The 17,384-nt window shown below is 49.4% G+C and overlaps 2 protein-coding genes across 2 annotated transcripts in view; one reads left to right on the forward strand and one right to left on the reverse strand.

The window, feature by feature from the left end:
- The window catches only part of NME7 (NME/NM23 family member 7), a 96,745-nt gene extending 95,394 nt beyond the window's left edge, over positions 1 to 1,351 (forward strand). Inside the window, exon 12 of the mRNA XM_082075934.1 lies at positions 1,087 to 1,351. Coding sequence (XP_081932060.1) covers positions 1,087 to 1,119 — 33 coding nt within the window. The 3' untranslated portion in view covers positions 1,120 to 1,351. The remainder of the gene's footprint in view (positions 1 to 1,086) is intronic.
- ATP1B1 (ATPase Na+/K+ transporting subunit beta 1) lies at positions 1,163 to 16,518 on the reverse strand. The gene is made up of 6 exons (XM_082075935.1): positions 16,166 to 16,518; positions 13,354 to 13,482; positions 6,189 to 6,344; positions 5,219 to 5,403; positions 3,277 to 3,357; positions 1,163 to 2,623 (listed from the first exon to the last, which is right to left on the reverse strand). Exons 1-6 carry the CDS (start codon positions 16,263 to 16,265, stop codon positions 2,357 to 2,359), a joined length of 918 nt encoding a protein of 305 aa, XP_081932061.1. The 5' UTR covers positions 16,266 to 16,518; the 3' UTR covers positions 1,163 to 2,356.
- Between the last annotated feature and the right edge of the window lie 866 nt (positions 16,519 to 17,384).

Raw genomic sequence — 17,384 nt, forward strand, 5'->3', positions numbered from 1 at the left:
GGTGGCTGTTGTGTTTGTTTTTTGTGTGGGTTTTTTGTGTGTTGTTTTGTTTTTTTTCCGAATAGTCACAGGTTGCACATCTAAAAATTGACTTGTAGGGGCAGTTGATCCTATCAAACTTAGGCCCACAAGTGGTGGCAGCACTAAACCCACCAGTTGCTGGGAGCCACCATGGCTCAGCTTTTCCTGCAGCACCTGTGCATTCAGAGCTTCCTTCAGGGAGCACTTTAGTGCTTTAATCACAGCATCTTTGTCAAATGCTTGCCTCACCATAAACATCCAGCAGCAAGTGAAACAGTTGAAGGCGAGATTTCTGCTGGCTCCTTGGGAACAGCGTGGAACAGCTGCACATGTGTGCTCCCATCACAGTAACTACACTTGTCCTTCTAGCAGATGCACCATGTTTAGCAGCCCAGTGTTGTACATTCTGATTAGGAAGGCTCTATCAAGCATCTTGCTCTAGGAGACCCATATTTTGTCGCTTCACACAGAGAAGTGCTTGCTGCTACCCTGCACCACGCAGCGTAAAGTGATCTTGACTCCTGCAGGAAGCCGCCCGCCACATGTTGTCACATCCAAGCAGCCCTGTCAGGCAGGGCCTGCTCTTGTTCTCCGTGCTGGGCTATGAGCCCAGCAGCAACACACCAGTTGCTGCTGTGACACTGCACTCCTGTGTGCCATTTCAGCAACCACCCCCTCTCTTAGACCTGCAGCACACACCCCTGGGGGATGCTTCTCCCCGCATTAAGGATAAACTATTTTTTACCTGTAGTTACTGCTGGAACGTGCAGCCTGTGCCTCCAGAGGGGGAGAATGTGCAGCAATGGTAAATGCACTGAAGACTTTTTGGGTTCCAGACTGGTGTGATCAGGGGCATGTGTGCCACAGCAGCCTCAAATACAGCTGTTACGCAGCTCAGGGAGGAAGGAAAATGATTACCACAAAATCCCCCTCTTCTAGAGCTGATCCACAGTACTTTTACTCACAGGTGGGAGCAGCAATTCAAGGTGATCCCAACATTTGTTTCAGCTCCCTTCAGCTGAGACAATCTGAAAATGCTAAAGCTGTGTTTTCTGTTTGAAACAGGTACAGTACTTCTTCAAGATTCTGGACAACTAACAGCCTCCATCCTCACCCAAAACAAAAGACATGCACACAGATCTGTGTGTTCATTCATTTATTTGTCCAATGTTTCAACCTGACTGAAATACAAGATCAACAAGAGCACTGTACTCCTGGCTATTATTACATGTTAGAACATAGAGTTTTGCACTTTAGACAACATTTAACACCATTCTATGGGGTACTGCATTGCTTTTATAAAGTTTAAAATAAAGATTTTTTTTTTTTTCAAACATGTGACTTTGGTTTATTTCATACATTACACTTTCTTGCAGAAAAAATAAAATTGTACAACTGCATAAATATAAAATTCTTCCACCATGAAAATGGTTAAAACATTCAATAAAGACATTAGCACCGCACTGTGCGATGCCTCCAGCAGGAAAAAAAAAGAAAGAAAAAAGAAAAAAAAAGAAAAGAAAATATACAAAGCAAAGAGTTATGCCTATCACTGAGGAGAGTGATAGTCTGACCCAGTCTCTCATCCAACATACTGGAGGATGAAGGGAAAGGTGGAGAAAGAGAGAGAGAGAGAGACAGCATTCGCTACAAAGCACAGTACACAATCATCTATTCTGTTGAACTTCACTTAAGTTAGTTTCTGCTCCCACCCCTCCAAATAAAATACCCTAACACCACAGAAAAGTCAGAAGCCATATGGAGTGCTGTTAAATATAATCTCACAGGTGGGCCTTTCTTTGAAAAGGAACAAAATAATGAGAAGTATCATGCCAGTTCTAGTCCCATTGAGTATTTACACCTCGGACAGCAAAAGTCTTTGCTCACAAGAAGTAGAAAACAGATACAATACATGGCTTGAAAAATGACCAGAGTATGCACCTATAGTACTGTACACTAAATAAAATACACAAGGCAGCAATACTTAGGGGCCAGAAACACTGCTCACTACAAGTCAGTTATGGAATCATAATTTACAGTAAAAATGGGCATGTCCCAAGGCTCAATTTTGTTTTCTTTTGTCATTTACAGTAGAATAAATATTTGTCGCTATTGCTACACTTTGTTTACATTCTAACCTAGTAAATGCAGAAAGCTAGTGTAAAGCATATAGATTACGTGTAGGTCCCATACGTATGACAGTTTGTTCAAGACTAGTAGGTTTTCTTTTTTGTTCTTTTTTTTTTGTGTGTGTTTTTTTTTCTTTTTTTAACCTTTTTAAATGGCTAGGAGGAGGAGGAGGAGGGGTGGGGTGGGGAAAGAGTTGTGCTTACAATCAGCTGCTTTTTATGTCGAATTTAATATCAAAGCGTCCCTGGAAGCGGTCTTTGTCGCTGTACTGGATGTTCTGCCCGTAGGCCTTGCACTCCACACGCACCTCCATGTCGTAGGTCAGGTTGGTGAACTGCACGGCCACCAGCGGCTGCAGGTACCGCGGCTGCAGGAGCTTCCCGTAGTAGGGGTAGTATTGCAGGGCAAAGCCAGGGTAGCCGCCCATCCCGTAGTAATCCACTGTGCCTATTTTGTCTGCGTCTTCCTCTCTCTAAAGAGGCAGGAAAATGAAGAACGAAACGATGACTATCACACAAACTCGACCTTTTGCGGCTCTTTTCCCCAGCAGCATCTGTTTTTCACCAAGACCATAACCTGTCTTGGGTCATCACTGATCCTCGACAGCATGAGGACAGTCCTGGTGGTGGAAGGGACACAAAAGTGCTGCCTAATCAGCACCTCCCAGCATGTGTCAGCCAGGAAAAGGGCTTTTCTTTATTTAAAACCTCAAACACTTTATGCATTCGGAAGCCACCATAGCTTCCTGCGCTCCAATGCGCTATCTTGGGCTGAAAAAATAAAGGTTTGCTGTGTCCCAGCTGCTTTGCAATGCCAAGTAAATCACCTCCTCCCTAGAGTCCTTTTTTCAGCCATCCCTGCTAAGAGCTCCAGTACAGCACTTGGAAGCAAAACAGCTACTTTTCAGGGTACCCTTTGGTGTCCAGCCCTGCTTTTACCCCTCTTTGCAAGGGCAGCGCTGTCATTTGTCACCAATGAGGTTTTGAGAAACTCCTGAAGAGATGGAGTTGTCCCAACTAAAAATCACTCCGCCCGTGTGCAGAGAGGGGTCACTACACTTGGACAAAGCCTCAGACAGCCTGTCCCTGCAGCTTCCCCGCTCTGCTCCAGTGCATTTCAACTTACCTTGGCAGTGCAGTGCACAGGGATGAGATATGGGTTGTATTTTGCCATAACCTCTTCAGGGAGAGTCCCATTTGCCGGAGCCTGGAAGAAACCCAAAACAAGTGCATGTTACACACCAGACATTTCTCTGCAGCACCTTTGCAGCAGCAAAGCTGAGCAGTACCACACACGTGCCATTAACCAGAACCCCTTCTAGCTCAGTGTCAGAGGCAACAGCTCTTGGTAGCGGTTCTCGGCACAGACACGCAGCATAACACAACTAGAAGCTGGGGAACTTGAACCAAGCAGAGCTGTCATCTGTTTTTACAGCTTTACTGCTGTGGATACTGAGGCAAAGCAGGTCAGGCTGTTTTCCACAGTGGTGTCGCTGGGGAGAGTGTTTCAGGGCAGAGCACTCGTTAGCAGGGGGCTGGTTTGTGCAAAGCCCCATAGGGGCGGGAAGAGATGTGCTGCTGGAGGATTTGCCACCTGCCTGCCAGGTAGAAATGCACAAGAACAACAAAGAGCAGCAGCCGCACCCTGACCTTGCTGAACTTCGGCACAGCCTACAGGGAAGGACAAAGGCCCCGAGTATGCCAGGGAATGGCAGGAGTGTCAGCTCTGATGCAGCTCTCTGGTCTCCTAACAAGTGTGGTAGTTTTTCTTCACAACCTTGCAAATCTCAGGCCTGCTTTACATACACCTTCCGCAGCACAAGAGCTGTAGGGTTCTCTGCGGGAGCGTGGAATGAAGGAAACAAGTGTTGCCTTGGATAAATGTGCCATTTCTAAATAAAACGTGTAAAGTCATTCTTTCACTAGACCTTGTTTCCTAATGTGGTCTGGAGCTCTTCGGAGCTCTGTGGCAAAGAGGAACACACCAAACCCTTCTCTTCCCCAGGCATGCACATCTTCTGTCATTCCACAACCACTGCATACCAAGCACAGCACGTTCCTGCTAAAACACACCCACTGTTTCCACCCTGGATCAGATGAGCCAAAATTCAACTTGTTTCTTTTAGCACAGAGCAGGCTCCCTTCGAAGAATGTTCCTCAAAACACGTTAGCTAGATAGCACAATTCCCTGTCCTTGACTCCACTGATGGATGGTGACAAAGACAGCTTAGCCACCATTTGCACTGTTTTCCATCCAGAAGATGGAGTGGCAGGTTTTGCACACCACCTTGTTCAGTAACACGCGCTCTGCCTGTGAATTCTTACAGAATTTTTTCGCATTTAAATGCGTTGGGGGAAAAACACAGAAGTAAAAGCTTTTCCTGTCCAGGTTAACATCCTTCAGCATTACTGCAAAATTGCCTTTAGATGCAGCACAGAGCAAGCGGGTGACAGAGATATCCTATTGGCATCTGTGAAACTGCATTAAATAACCAAAAGATCTCCTCACCCCTCTTGCAGTAAGAGCTGTGCCTGACTCTCAGATGTAGCTTAGGTTTTACGGACTATGTATCAGTCTGATAGTGAACATTACCCAGGACTTCATTTAATTAAGTGCTTCTAGCAAGGCAGGCAACTCTACCCTGCCTGAGGAAAGAGCTGAGTGGATTGGTGCATGACACAATGTACTGATCCTACTAGAGATAGAGCCAGTCTGGGGTGGTCCTGTGGAAGCGTACAGGAACTTAAAATGGGTTTTATCATTTGAAGAAAATACCCTTTTACAGCAAGTCAGTTAGCAGGCACAGAAGTTACCAGATGAATAACCAGGAGTTTGCACAGTGAGGTTCATTTGCTAGTGTTACCATCTTGCAGCGTGCAGTTTTCATTGCTTTTTAAAGAAAAGTATTGTTAAAGCCAGTTACTGAAATCATCTCACAATTTCTCCTCTGCAGAAGAGGTTTAATACTGATCTCTCTCTCCAGAGAAAGAAAAACAGGCACAGCAAACCTGCAGCCAACTCCTCCTCCTCATCAGTAGCTTCTGCTAGAAAGGGAAGAGATACTTGCCTTAGGTTTGAAGCCGATAATTCTGTTGAGCTTGACGAGGATGCATGGTTTGCCATCCTTGTACCCAAAGGTAGGATCATTTATTCCAGAACAGTTTTCCAGCCATTCACGTTTGAATCTGCAGACCTTCTTCTGGCCCTGGGTCTCACTATATGGTCCTCTCTCTTTGTAATCGGCAGGTATCTCTGTCATGGCAGGGGAATGAAAAGACAAAAGTGTGCAACCTGACCTCTTGCTTGTCAGGAACAGCAACATTTGGGCTTCTGTGTGCAGTTAGGATTTCCCCCCTCATCCAACGAGGTAAGTGACACAACAGCCCTGCACTCAGCCACCCCCAATTCCGGGCTGGTCCCAGACCAGCAAGTTTGTGGGGGTTTTGTTTTTTAACTGGGGATTCTTGCAGACTACAAGACAACAAATACATTTGCAATCCACTGTCTCAGAGATTTTTTTTTTTTTGGCAGCTTTTACAAGGGGGTTCCCCTCAGATTTTACATACACATATTATGAGTTGATAGTCTCAATCACATTATTGCATGCTATCTATTTAAGGTTAATACCTCCCAGATGTTTTGCTGCATTGCATCAAAAAGACTGACACCAGCTTTAGCAAAGTCATCAGCAAAAACCCCGTGGCTGTCAGAGAAGATCATGTCAGTACCACATGTTTTTAAGTGCCACCTGCAACTTTCTCAAAGTGAAATCTGGACGTTCCCCACCATAGAGCTGCTACAATAAGCTTCTAGCTACATTCCTGGCCAAGTCTGGTCTGTCCAAACAAATAATTTAACGAGCAGCCATATGACTGAAACCAGAGCCTGACAGTTCACCAATGTGCCGCTGGTTACAAGGAAAGGAAGAGCCAAAGACAGAGACCACCCACCAATCACTGCTCACCCTCAGCTTCTGATGGGCCTGGCGCAGAGGTGCTGATCAGAGCCCGCAGCTGCAGGAAACAGTCCAGACTTACCCCCACAGTCCTGAAATATGATGCTTTCGGTTTGCTGATCAGCGCTGTAGTCCTTTAAGAACTTCTCAAGGTTCTTCACATATGGGTCATAACTTTTGGGATCGGCGGCAGTAAAGGAAATTTCTGTCTTTTGTACCTGGGGGACTTGAGTCAGTCCTAAGAAAAGCAAAACCAGAAAGAAAACATTAAGTGCATCTCAGAGCCACACAGCCTCGGGGCAATGCAACACACACCAAGAATGTAACTCATTCTAATAATCTCTGGTTTTCAGACTTCAGGACTTGCACAAAACAGCTTTAGCTCACTAGAGGGGCAGCTCTGACGGGCTCTCATCCCCTCTTTCCAACAACAGTCTAGAATATTTGTCATGATGTTTGCATCACTAAGGAGATAAAAATCACAGAATCCAGAAAGGAGGCTAGAAGTCAAGGTTTTCCTCAAGAAAAACAATCACCCACAGGTCCCCTGCCCACTTCTGCCTCCTCCCCAAGGACAGAAGGGACACTGTCTGCATGTGAGACCAACCACACACAATAAAGCCCCGCAGAAGCCTACTCTTATCTATGCATGCCTAATAAGTTGACTTGAAAGTCTGCAAAACTCACTATGCATTTAGGGATAAAAATCAGAGCTGCCCGCTCATGAACCCTTGCAAGAAAAGATAAGAAGTTCCCCACATTGGGGATGGTCTCTGCTGGTTGCAATCCACATTGCCTTTGTGTGGTCTCCCATGCAGGATGCAGGGCAGGTGAGACTTTCTCACTCAGTAAACTCATCAGCCTGATCTCTTTCTCTGGTCTTTTCATCACTCCATACACAGGTATTTCTGATTGCAGAAATAGCCACCTCAGCTCTTTAATCAGAAGCTCATCACTGAGCAGGTAAGTAGGAGGGATGCTTAAAAGACTGTCCCAGATTCTGTGCTGCATAACTAGCTCTACTTTTGACTTCAGGAAGATGAACAGAAAAAGAATGCATGGAGCGGGGAAGGGACTAGATACAACTAACACCCACAGATGATGAAAAGTACCGACCCCTTTGCTTTTCATTATGGGACTTGGAAATGGTTACTCCTGTGTCTAGGTCACATTTTAATTGAAGGCATTGATGCATGGCTAACACTTTAAACTTCAGTAATGGAAGCTAGAGCTCATGCTGCTTTTATGGTGGCCACCGTAATTATTAAGGTCTTGACTTCTGTTCAGTTTGTCATCTTCATTTTAACAACAACAAGAAAAATGAGCAGGGGAGCAGCATTTCCTTTGACAGCTTTCAGAACAGGCCTGTTGCCAGCAAGTTCCCCTGGTGCAGAACTCAGGCGGCTTAGCTGGCTGGCCCCTGCCCACAGGAGCTTGTGACTCCAGCAATTTTTCCAAAGCCACTTGAGTGCTTCTGCTTAGTCCCTCCTCAAGCCAGCTCACCACTCCCCCGCCCGCTACCCACAGAGTTGGAATTTGTAACCTAGGACAAAGATTAGCTTTGTTCCCCTAAATGCAGCTCCTAGTAGCCAAAGATAGCGAGACACCCAAGTGAGTAGCTCAGGGTTTCAAGTTTTATTCCAGGAAGCAGCCTTAACCACTCAAAACTCCCTCTGGTACAAATTGACCAGGTTGAAAGTTACAAGTTTAGAAGCAACTTACTACTCCACTGGAGTATAAGACCTAATTCTGCTAAAGTCAGTAGCTTTCAGCCCCTTTTCAAGCAATTGCTTGCATTCTTGCTTCACAGCTATAAATATAAAATAAATAAGCTGGGTTCAATTTTAGTAAGAGACTTCAATCCTGCTGAACCCTCCTCATGTTACCACACAGCTGGGAAGCCAGAAGCTGAGAGTCACTCGCAGTGGCTATCTGGCACTGCAGCCTTGGTTCCTCTCCTGGGTCTGCGTTTTCCAGAGTTCAAGTTACAGGTGTGTCATTCAAGTGTATAAATATAAAATTCAAGCAATCTTGGACAGGCTTGATGAGCTTCAGTCGGGCAGTTAAGATATATATAGTTTTGCTCAAGACCTCTACAACCAAGAGAAGTCTCCACCTCTGTGTTTTGTCTCGTCCAAGGTAACACACAAACGCACCCATGCACACATGTCAAAGGTGAAGGGAAGGTCAGGAATACCCACCCTGTGGGGTATAAGAGTCATCTAGCAGATTAGATCTGTTGTCTGGTTAGGAGATCCTGGTCTCTGATACCTACAGCCCTAAGCCAACCCTCTGCCTGTGAGACAAGTGACTTGGCTGGAAGAACAGACTCCCACCCAGAGCATCCCTGCCTTGCAAATCTTGGCAGCACCGAAGCCTGAGCAGCACCTCTGTCCTCCAGCCACCAGCACAAGAGAACAACTGTTCCTTCTAGGTAGACTCAGCCCATGGCCACAGCCAGGCTGTTTTCAGCCACACTTTGGGCATTTACAGGTACTTGGATGAACTAAACTAGACCGGGCTTTGGTAGGGCAGGTGCTTTCTTTGTTCAGGACAAGAGCAAAGTAGAGATCAGTCTTCCCACTTCGAAGTGACAAAGGAAATCTTTATGAAGATGAAAGTTCATTAAGATGAAAGGCTTGTTACAAAAATAGCTTTATCCCAATTAAAAATGTATTACTGGCTTCCACCACAACCTCCATCCTCACGTGCCTGCAACTTGCTGGACAACAAAGCCCTAAGCACAGATCTATCATTTTCTTCTTTGTTTTCCATCTGTACATGCCATGACCAAAATAAAAGCTTCAGTACTGTCAGCAGGGCAGCACTATCACTGAAATGTTCTTAAGCAATCTTGGTTTTTTCCCACCCCATCAGGGCAACTGAAGCAAGTAGGGGCAACAAGGGGGGGAACAAAAATCAAAGCTGAGCCATTGCAGTGCTACCTACCAAGGCTTGCTAGACACCTTGGAAAGCATGTTGCTCAAATAAAGTACAGGGATGAATAAGCCTCTTGGGGCTTCGTGCACCTTCATAACCAAGCCCTATTGGGGAAAACACATTACGCCACAAGTGCTTTCACAGCCAGGAGTCTATAAACAACCCTCTCCTCATCTTCAGACTATGCTCTGTGTGCCAGTTTTGCATCTCGTGGTACTACCACAGCAATGCACCATGGTGGTGTGTGTGGTGATGCTGCTCTTCACACATGGAAGAATCGAGTAACTTATGGCTATGAAAATACTGACAAGCTATTTTTGACAATTTCTGCAATTGGCTCTTTGAGTGCATTGCTAGGAAATCTGATTCCTGTCTTCATCTGACTGACACTGTCCACATAAATTATGAGTGATGCCTTGACTTGGTACCAGACACCACCCTCTGTTGGCTTGTAACTCTGGAATGTACCAAGATACCTAAAACAAAAAAGGATGTCAAGTCACTGATTTATTTTTCCAGCTACAGTTCCACTTCCAAAACACCATTGCAGATTAAGATCACATTTATTCAACTTCATTTAAAACCAGATTTTCCACAGAGACTGTAGCATTCTAAGCTGCAGGAGCAAGACTTCAGGAAGAAGCATCCTGAGGGTGAAGAAGAAGAAACTAGAAGTAGGAAGTCATGCTTGTTATTAGGAATGGTTGTGTAAGTCCATAGCAACCACTGTTGCTTCATCATGCAATGCTCATTTGCAAGTACCGCATAACCTTGGTTCTGAATGAGTCTGAACACTCCTGGGATGACAGGGATGACCAATTGAGTGATCTCTACACCATTTCTATTTACCACCCCCCCGCTCAGTAAATGAGCATAGACTTTAAAAGCCTCCATACCAAGCCATGTCCTTCCACACTTCCAGTCACCCTCTACCTCATCCCCAAAGTGCAAAAAGCAGGTGCAAGTTTTCTACAAATGCAGCAAAACCTGCTTGGCAGTTGCATCCCTGGAGCTTGAGATTCAGAGATTTTTTTCCAAATGTAGGTGGCTGAGAGGACAAGAGACCAAAGCAGAAAAGCACAACTTCACAGGAAGTAGCAGACACTCCTTGGGGCTCTCCTGCCACCATTCAAGCTCAATGAGCCCAGGGTGGAACACAGAGCGGCATTTTCCATGACACGCTTACTGCCCAGGCACATGGTGTCCCGGCAGCACTTGAACCAGGGACACCCGAAATCCTCTGGCTTGAGCAGAAGTTCTCCCTTCCAGCCGCCACCTAAAAAGAGCCTCTGGCAGCAGCCAGGTCTGTCTCACAGTCCTGAGCCAGCCCCGGCGACAGGACGCCGTGTTCCACAGGATGCGCACCACAAGATGGCAGGATACACAGCCCAATTTATATTGGGGTGGGGAAGGGGAGGAGGAGAACAGAGTATTTTATTTATTAAAAAAAAAAAAACACAAACAAAACACTGAGTACAGTGTGTTTAAGAGTCAATATCCTCATCCTTCCTGATTAGCAAGGCAAGTCCAGTGCTTAAAGCAGAGTCCGAGCCTGCCGCACACATGGAGCTGGGGCTGCCGCAATGGCGAGGCTGGATGAGAAGGTGAACAGAGCTGTCCCTTCCCCCACCCCAAGACAAAAAGAGGAGGAAAGAAGTATCAGGGAAAGGTACAAAACTCAGCTTGCCCTGAAGCCCTGTATAACATTCCTGTGGTGTTCAATGCACAAACCAATTAGCATAGTAATGACACTTGGCTACAAAAATAGCACTTTATGGCTTTCAGTGTTATACCCATGTCAATAACTCAATAAAACATCCTGCAGGTTCTACTGCTGTTATGAAATCTGTTGTATTTCAGAACAAGAGTGATATTATAGCAGCCCCTACAGCATTTTCTCCTGCAAACCCTGAAGGGAGTGTAGTTTCCCCTTTCCCAGCCATTTTGGGCCAACATAGCAGTGACTCACCCAAGAAGAACAGACCACCGTAACAAGAACAAAACCAGGTTTTCTAGCTTCCTAGAAGATCCAGGGGTCTATCAAGCCGCCAATACACTTACTTGGCTTACAGATCTTCCCACAAGAACCAGAAATTTGAATTGCATAAAACCCTGTTCTGTGTAGTTCATAGTCTGCAGGGGTCCCAGATCACAGAAAATTCGGGTTAGATGCTCAGTGAGTGCAGGAGCGAACACGGCCACACGCGTGTTCGCTGCCAGCAGCGCAGTTGTGGCTGCAGCGCAGGGGAGAGCCCTACACAGCAGGGGAACGCAGGGATCACTGACCTCCCAAACACAGCAGCGACTCTCCACAGCATCAGTCTCTGCGAAAGCCCACATTAAAAGGCTATTTTTGACTCGCTGTGGTCTAACAGCTGCTGTGCTACAGGACGAGGAACTGACTCAACATTAAAAGCCTCCATCGTGCCTTCCCCCTGGCTTGTCCGCATCTGTAGGAAGATCTGTCACATGGCGCCCTGCAAGGGACCCTGTGCTGTTAACTGGTAAATTACTCCTTGATTCAAACCCCTTGTTTATTGGGCTGCCAACTGTCATGGAGGAGTTGGATTTTGTTCCCCTTGATTTCAGTACATGTCCTGAAAGCCCGTTACAAAGATCCCTGATGACCTTTTCTTTCTTCCTCCATTTTGATTTCTGTAGTACATGCTACAAGAGCATCTCAAAATCCAGTTCTCTTTTTCGGTTTAAAAAAAAGCCCCAGAAAAACTGGTGCAGTACAGAGTTACAAGATGAATAAAACTCCTCTGCAGGCTGAAATAATACAAAGAAATTTTACCACAGAGGTGCTTTGAAATGAGAATTGCAAACTGCTATTAGACTGAAAGTGAACAGTTTACCTAGAATGAGTAATTATGTGACATCAGGCTAAACAGTAGGTCTCTATCTGGATGTGACCCAAGCTCCATGGGCTTCTTCGCTAATTATTTCACGTCTGGTGAGACCACTGGGCTTCAGCCGGGGAAAAACACATTATTAAAGTAACTACTCCACCATTAGCCATGTTGGCTTTTGAGATGCAGCTAACGGCTCTGGGCAGTATCAGTGACAGTGTAGTCTTTCCTGCAAATGTCAGAGCCCATTGCAGAGATGAAAACAGCCACTTTCAGTGCTTAAGACAGCATTTACCTCAGCCATGCCAGTACATGAGGAAGTGCCACACACTAACACAGCACTTCCAGCCTCCGCTCCATCTTAAAAAGTGTTGGTAGAAAAGCAATTATCTGAAAAAGATGATTCTTTGCTGAGATACAACACCATTTGGTGATGGTAACGTTCCCTGTGTTGTTAGAACAGGAAATAATCACAGCAGAGCACTGCAGACAGTGGGGCTGTAAGACACCGTGTGACACCAGAGCCAGCTTCTGCAGCTACAAGCCATCAGCCTCACAATTGTCACTTAAATACCACTGTTATTAAAAGCTTCTGAACTGTTTTACTGAGCAACTGGAGAGACAGATCGTTACCAGCCCTGGTGCCAAGCAGCCTCAAGGTCATTTGCAATGTGGGAAAGCAGCAGTTGCGCAGCTCCCCCGCCACGCTCCAAGCCGCCGCTGGCTGCAGCCGCAGTCAGGCACAGCCGCAGAGCCCGGACGGGCAGAGCGGGGAACCTGCGGCAAGGGCTCCCTGCTCCCTTTGCCCCTGCCCAGGGCAGGCTGGCCACAGATACTGCTCAAGAGATCGTTTTGATGTTGAGCGGAGATTTGTCTAGTAAAGATAGGTCGTGCATCAGCAACTCTAAGACCCGCCTTCAGCCTCCCACGACATGTTCAATTAGTAAATGCTACCATCTCCTCTAGATCACACAATGGAGTTCAGTGCCAGCTAATAAAACTCAGTAAACACACCTAGAATTGGTACAATCCCCTTTCTCCTTATGCACCCTGATAAAGCCAAAATGTTAGCTTTGTCCCTTCACTTACCCATAGGAACACAGTGGCTACAAAGAAACAAAAGCTGAACCCAGCTTCTTCATACAGCTCATCTCCGAGTGAAGCCTCTTGGCTTCACCCCATCACTTCAGTTTAAGGGAAAGGAAGAGCAGCAATCCAGGTTCAACCTCCTCTCAGACAGGAGGCATACTTCATGTGATGCAACCTTTAATTCTAGCAGGATTGCGTTCAAGCCCCAGTACGGTTAACACAGAAGGCTGAGAACATACCCACCCCCTACAAATATGTGTTGCAGCAACAACAGGCTTATTTCATCCTCCTTCTTGAAGTGAGTAACCAACCCGCCTCCCCAGAACAGCTTTCACCAAGTCAAACAGGGGCCTCCTGCTTAGTTACCTGGAGGTGCCACTCGATCCTGGTATTTGGGCTCAAATTCACTGACAGTGAGCAACATCACTTGGATGGTCCCAATGAATATACCTGCCAGGCAACCGTAGAATATGACATAGAAGAGGAGGATCTTAACTGCAAGAGAAAACAAACAGAAAGAGGAATCAAATCAAGCCCTCAAGGCAGACATATTTCAGGGCAAAATCTCCAGCCTTTGCCACTTGCAAGGAAGAGCCCAGCACACTGAATTCAGGTGGCAAGCCCTGTTGCAGAGGCATGCATTTAACAGTGAGATCACACCCTGATGCAAACTGAAAATACAAATCACCCCAGTTGTTTGGGGAACTGGAAGCATGAGCCCCTGAAAACCCAAAAATCCATGAATCAGGATTTGGGATTGTAAAAACACAAAGATTGAACCACTTTATTCCATATTTCAAAGGATCCCTTGGCTGACCCAACACTACCATCACACACAATCACAGGTGAGAAACTTTCAGCGAAGCAAGCGGCCAATGGCAAGAAGTCATACTACGGGTGGGTTCTCAAGGACACCCATTCACAAAGCTCTGGCTCTCAAAGCTATTACCAGGACAGTCGACTGTAAATGCTACATTCAGGTTTACAAGCAATAATTAAGGCTATCACCTCCATTAAAAACCACAGGAGCAGAATTTGGGCCCAAATTAGCTCCAACACTCAATCTCAAATGTAGGGAAGTACTGAGACAAGTCACAGTACCGCAAGTTTGCCAGCCTCGTATGGCTACAAAGGTGCTCAAGCACTGCTCATAACAATTAAAAACAATTATATAATAACCAAATACCAAATTTAGTTTTGGTCTAAAGGGAGAAGCCTATAATAATCTGGGGGGGGGTGGGGGGTATGGAGATGAGCCTGGAGACACAGCATGGCTCAGACTCTGGGTATCAGTTACCAGTTTACAAGGATTATCTCAACTGATTAACTGCACAGTAACATGCTGTACTAGGCATCACCAGGCCGCCTACGGGAAGGATAAGCTTGCCCATGCCAAGCAACTATATGCTAATCAGGCTGCAGGAATAAGCAGGCCAGCGCAGGGGCCAGAGTACTTGAAAGACAGCCTGCTTGATCTCAGACTGTCCTCATCTAACTGCAAAGGAAGAGGAGGTGGTTTACTTGGAGGTCTTGAATTGATGAGCTACAAGGGAAGGGGAGGAAGCAGTAGGTGGAAGTATTCCTCCTCCCTCCCCAGCCCCATCGTTAGAAAAGCTGCATCAGTGGAAAAGCCTCCCAGTGGAAGCAGGCGGTTCTGGTTGTCGTCTTTTCAAGAAAGACAGGCGAGCAGGAAGGACAGCCAGCAACACAGAGGCTGAGGGATGCTGTCAGAAAGGCACTCCATCTCTCTCATCTTCCTCACGTGCCGGGGAGGCAGCCAGGGCTGGTGGGCAGAGCTGGGTGCGGTAGTGCGGTGCTCCAGGAGTTAAAAGCACTCTTTGGTATCCAGGCAGCGTAAAGCAAATGGCTGTGACGTCAGGGACGTGTGGAAATTTTTTCCAGAGCACGGTCATAGGAGGTGCTGTTGTAACAAACCAAACACTAATGCTGTTGTCTGCAGCGTAACGCCTTTGAGTTTTGTAACATCAAAAGGCAAATGCTGGGAGGTAGCTTATTTAATCAGGTTCCCAGCCAGGATGCTCTTAATGCCAAAGACACCTGAAAGGTCAAAACCACTCCTAGGTCTCAGAAAATACACAGCGGGTCTAGCGACCGAGCACGACAGGGTTGAACAAGAAAGCTTCCTGCAACAGGTAGATTTATAACAGAGGAATTGGATCATCAGCCTGCATATCAACTCCACAAATGGAAATCAGTCCTAGGTGGAGAGGTACAGTCACTCTGGGAGAAGGACCTGGTTCAGCCTCCGCATTTGAAGCACTGCGCAGTTGCCTGGTGCTTCGGGAGCAGAAAATACCTATCCATGCGCACCCACAGCCCAATTCTGCTCACGTAGAAATACAGCAGAAGCCTGCTCTAGTCCACCCGCCTGCCAGAGCTAAAGCTGGCAGCTCCGGATGTGGCACCTCCAGCTGATCCATTACAACAGGAGCCGAATTCAACATCACCAGGGTGGCACACCAGCTGTGGTTGGTAGCAACTGGAAGACTATCTATTTGCGTAAAGAAAATGTTAAAAGCCTCTTAGTCTAAGTGCTATTTTGTACAGCACCTAATAAACACATCATGAGCATTTAATCACAAATGCACATACAGCCATTTCCTTCTTGCCGAGGCATTAAAAGCCAATTGTTCTCTCTGGACGAGGTAAAATTAGCTCAGTTTCCTTTATCCAGAGAAAGGGGGGGGGGAAGCAAAGCCACCCTGAAGTCCAAGGCAGATGACGGCTGGGAAGGCAGGCTCCCTCGACGGCGATGCTCCCCGGGCCGGGCTGGGCCAGCCGCCGGGGAAGGAGACCCAAGGACGAGGCGCCCTCGCCAAGGTCGGGCCGCCGCGGGCTCCATCCCGTGGCCGGGGGCCGACCGCGCCTCACCCCCGTCCCCACCTGAAGTCACACCCACGCGGGTAGCGTCCCCCCGACCCCCCGCGGGGCCCCAAAGGACACCGCAGCTGGGGTAAGCGGGTCTCCCGCCCCCACCCAGCCGGGACTGGAAGCGTCCCGCCGGCCCCGACCGCAGCCCCCCCTCCCCGCCCCAGGCCGTCCTCGCCGGGGGCCGCAGCCCCGCCGCAGCCGGCGGAGGCGGGGCACCGCGCTGCAGTGCCCGCCGCCTCGCCGCCGCTTCCTGACCCGGTCCCGCCGCCCCCGGCCCGGCACTCACACCAGCTGCCCCCCGTGCGGCCCAGCAGCTCCTTCTTCTCCGAGTTCCAGATGAATTTCTTCCAGTTGCCGTCGCCGTCCTTGGCCTTCCCTCGGGCCATGGCGAACGGGCGGGCGGGAGAGCGGCGGCGACGGGAAGAGGTCTAGCCCTAGGCGGGCGGCGCGGGCAGGCCCCGGCCGGGCTCCGCGCCCCGCGGCACCAGGAAGGTCTGGGGACGCCCGCCCGCGCTGCGGGGCGGCCGGCGGCGCTGGCCCGGCGGGGAGACGGGGGAAAGGGGAGGAGAGCGACCGGGGGCGCGGGCGGGCCGAGAAACGCGCGGAGCGCACGGGGCACAGAAGAGCCGCGCTCCCCGTCTGCCGCGCCCCTTCATATACACCGCCGGCTCCGCCCCGCCGCCTCCTCCGCCAATGGGAGCAGGCAGAGGGCTCAGGGGGCGGGGTCCGGCGGCGGGCGGGGCCCGGTGGAGGCGCGCCGGCGGCGGGAGCGGCATGGCGGGATGGGGGCGGCGGGGCTGCGGCGCCGGCGGCAGGAGCAGCGGTCGGTCCGGGCTGCTGGGCCGCGCACCTGAGCTCTGCCCCGCGGCCGGGCCGGGCCGGGCCGCGGCGGGCGCGCACGTGTAGGGGTGTGCGCGCGTGGGCGTGCGGGCGTGGGCGTGCGCGCGTGGGCGTGCGCCCCGGCCCGTCCCCAGCTGCATGCCCGCCCGCCTGCGCGTGTGTGCGCGGGCCCGCGCCTGCAGGTGCGCAGGCAACCCGCCTATTCACGCGCCTGCACACCTGCACGCGCGGGCCCGCGCACGTGCATGAGCCCCACCCCGCTCCTGGCGGGTCCTGCAGGGGCCGGGCCGCCCCCCGGCAGCGCTGCAGCAGCCGAGACCGAGCGGCCTGGCGCTCATCATCGCCGGCCTCCCCTCCGCTTCCTCCCCCTCTTCCTCCTCCTCCTGCTGGTGCTGCTGCCGCCCCGCCCGCCCCGCTCCGGCTGGCTCACGTGTAACGCGGCTGCGGAATATTTACTGCAAACAGCGCTCCTTGCCCAGCCCCAGCCCGCCCGCCTCCCCCGTGCGACAGGTCTGCGCCCCCCCCCCGCAACCCCGGCCCCCCAGCCCCTGCCCCGCGATGCTCCACAGGGTCCAGCGTCGCCCTGCCCGGGACACGGGGGAGAGCGGGGTTACCTGGTGTCCCGCCAGGGAGGAGCGCGGGAAGGGCAGGACGCAAGGGGCCAC

This window comes from Streptopelia decaocto, assembly GCF_964273445.1.
Source record: "Streptopelia decaocto genome assembly, chromosome: 1".
NCBI lineage: Eukaryota > Metazoa > Chordata > Aves > Columbiformes > Columbidae > Streptopelia > Streptopelia decaocto.

Excerpts from the sequence above, each read along its gene's own strand:
- ATP1B1 (XM_082075935.1), bottom strand. The coding sequence starts at position 16,265 with ATGGCCCGAGGGAAGGCCAAGGACGGCGACGGCAACTGGAAGAAATTC. Across the intron at positions 6,345-13,353 it reads GGATCGAGTGGCACCTCCAG|GACTGACTCAAGTCCCCCAG; the intron begins GTAACTAAGCAG and ends TGCTTTTCTTAG. Across the intron at positions 3,358-5,218 it reads TTATCGGCTTCAAACCTAAG|GCTCCGGCAAATGGGACTCT; the intron begins GCAAGTATCTCT and ends GGTTTCTTCCAG.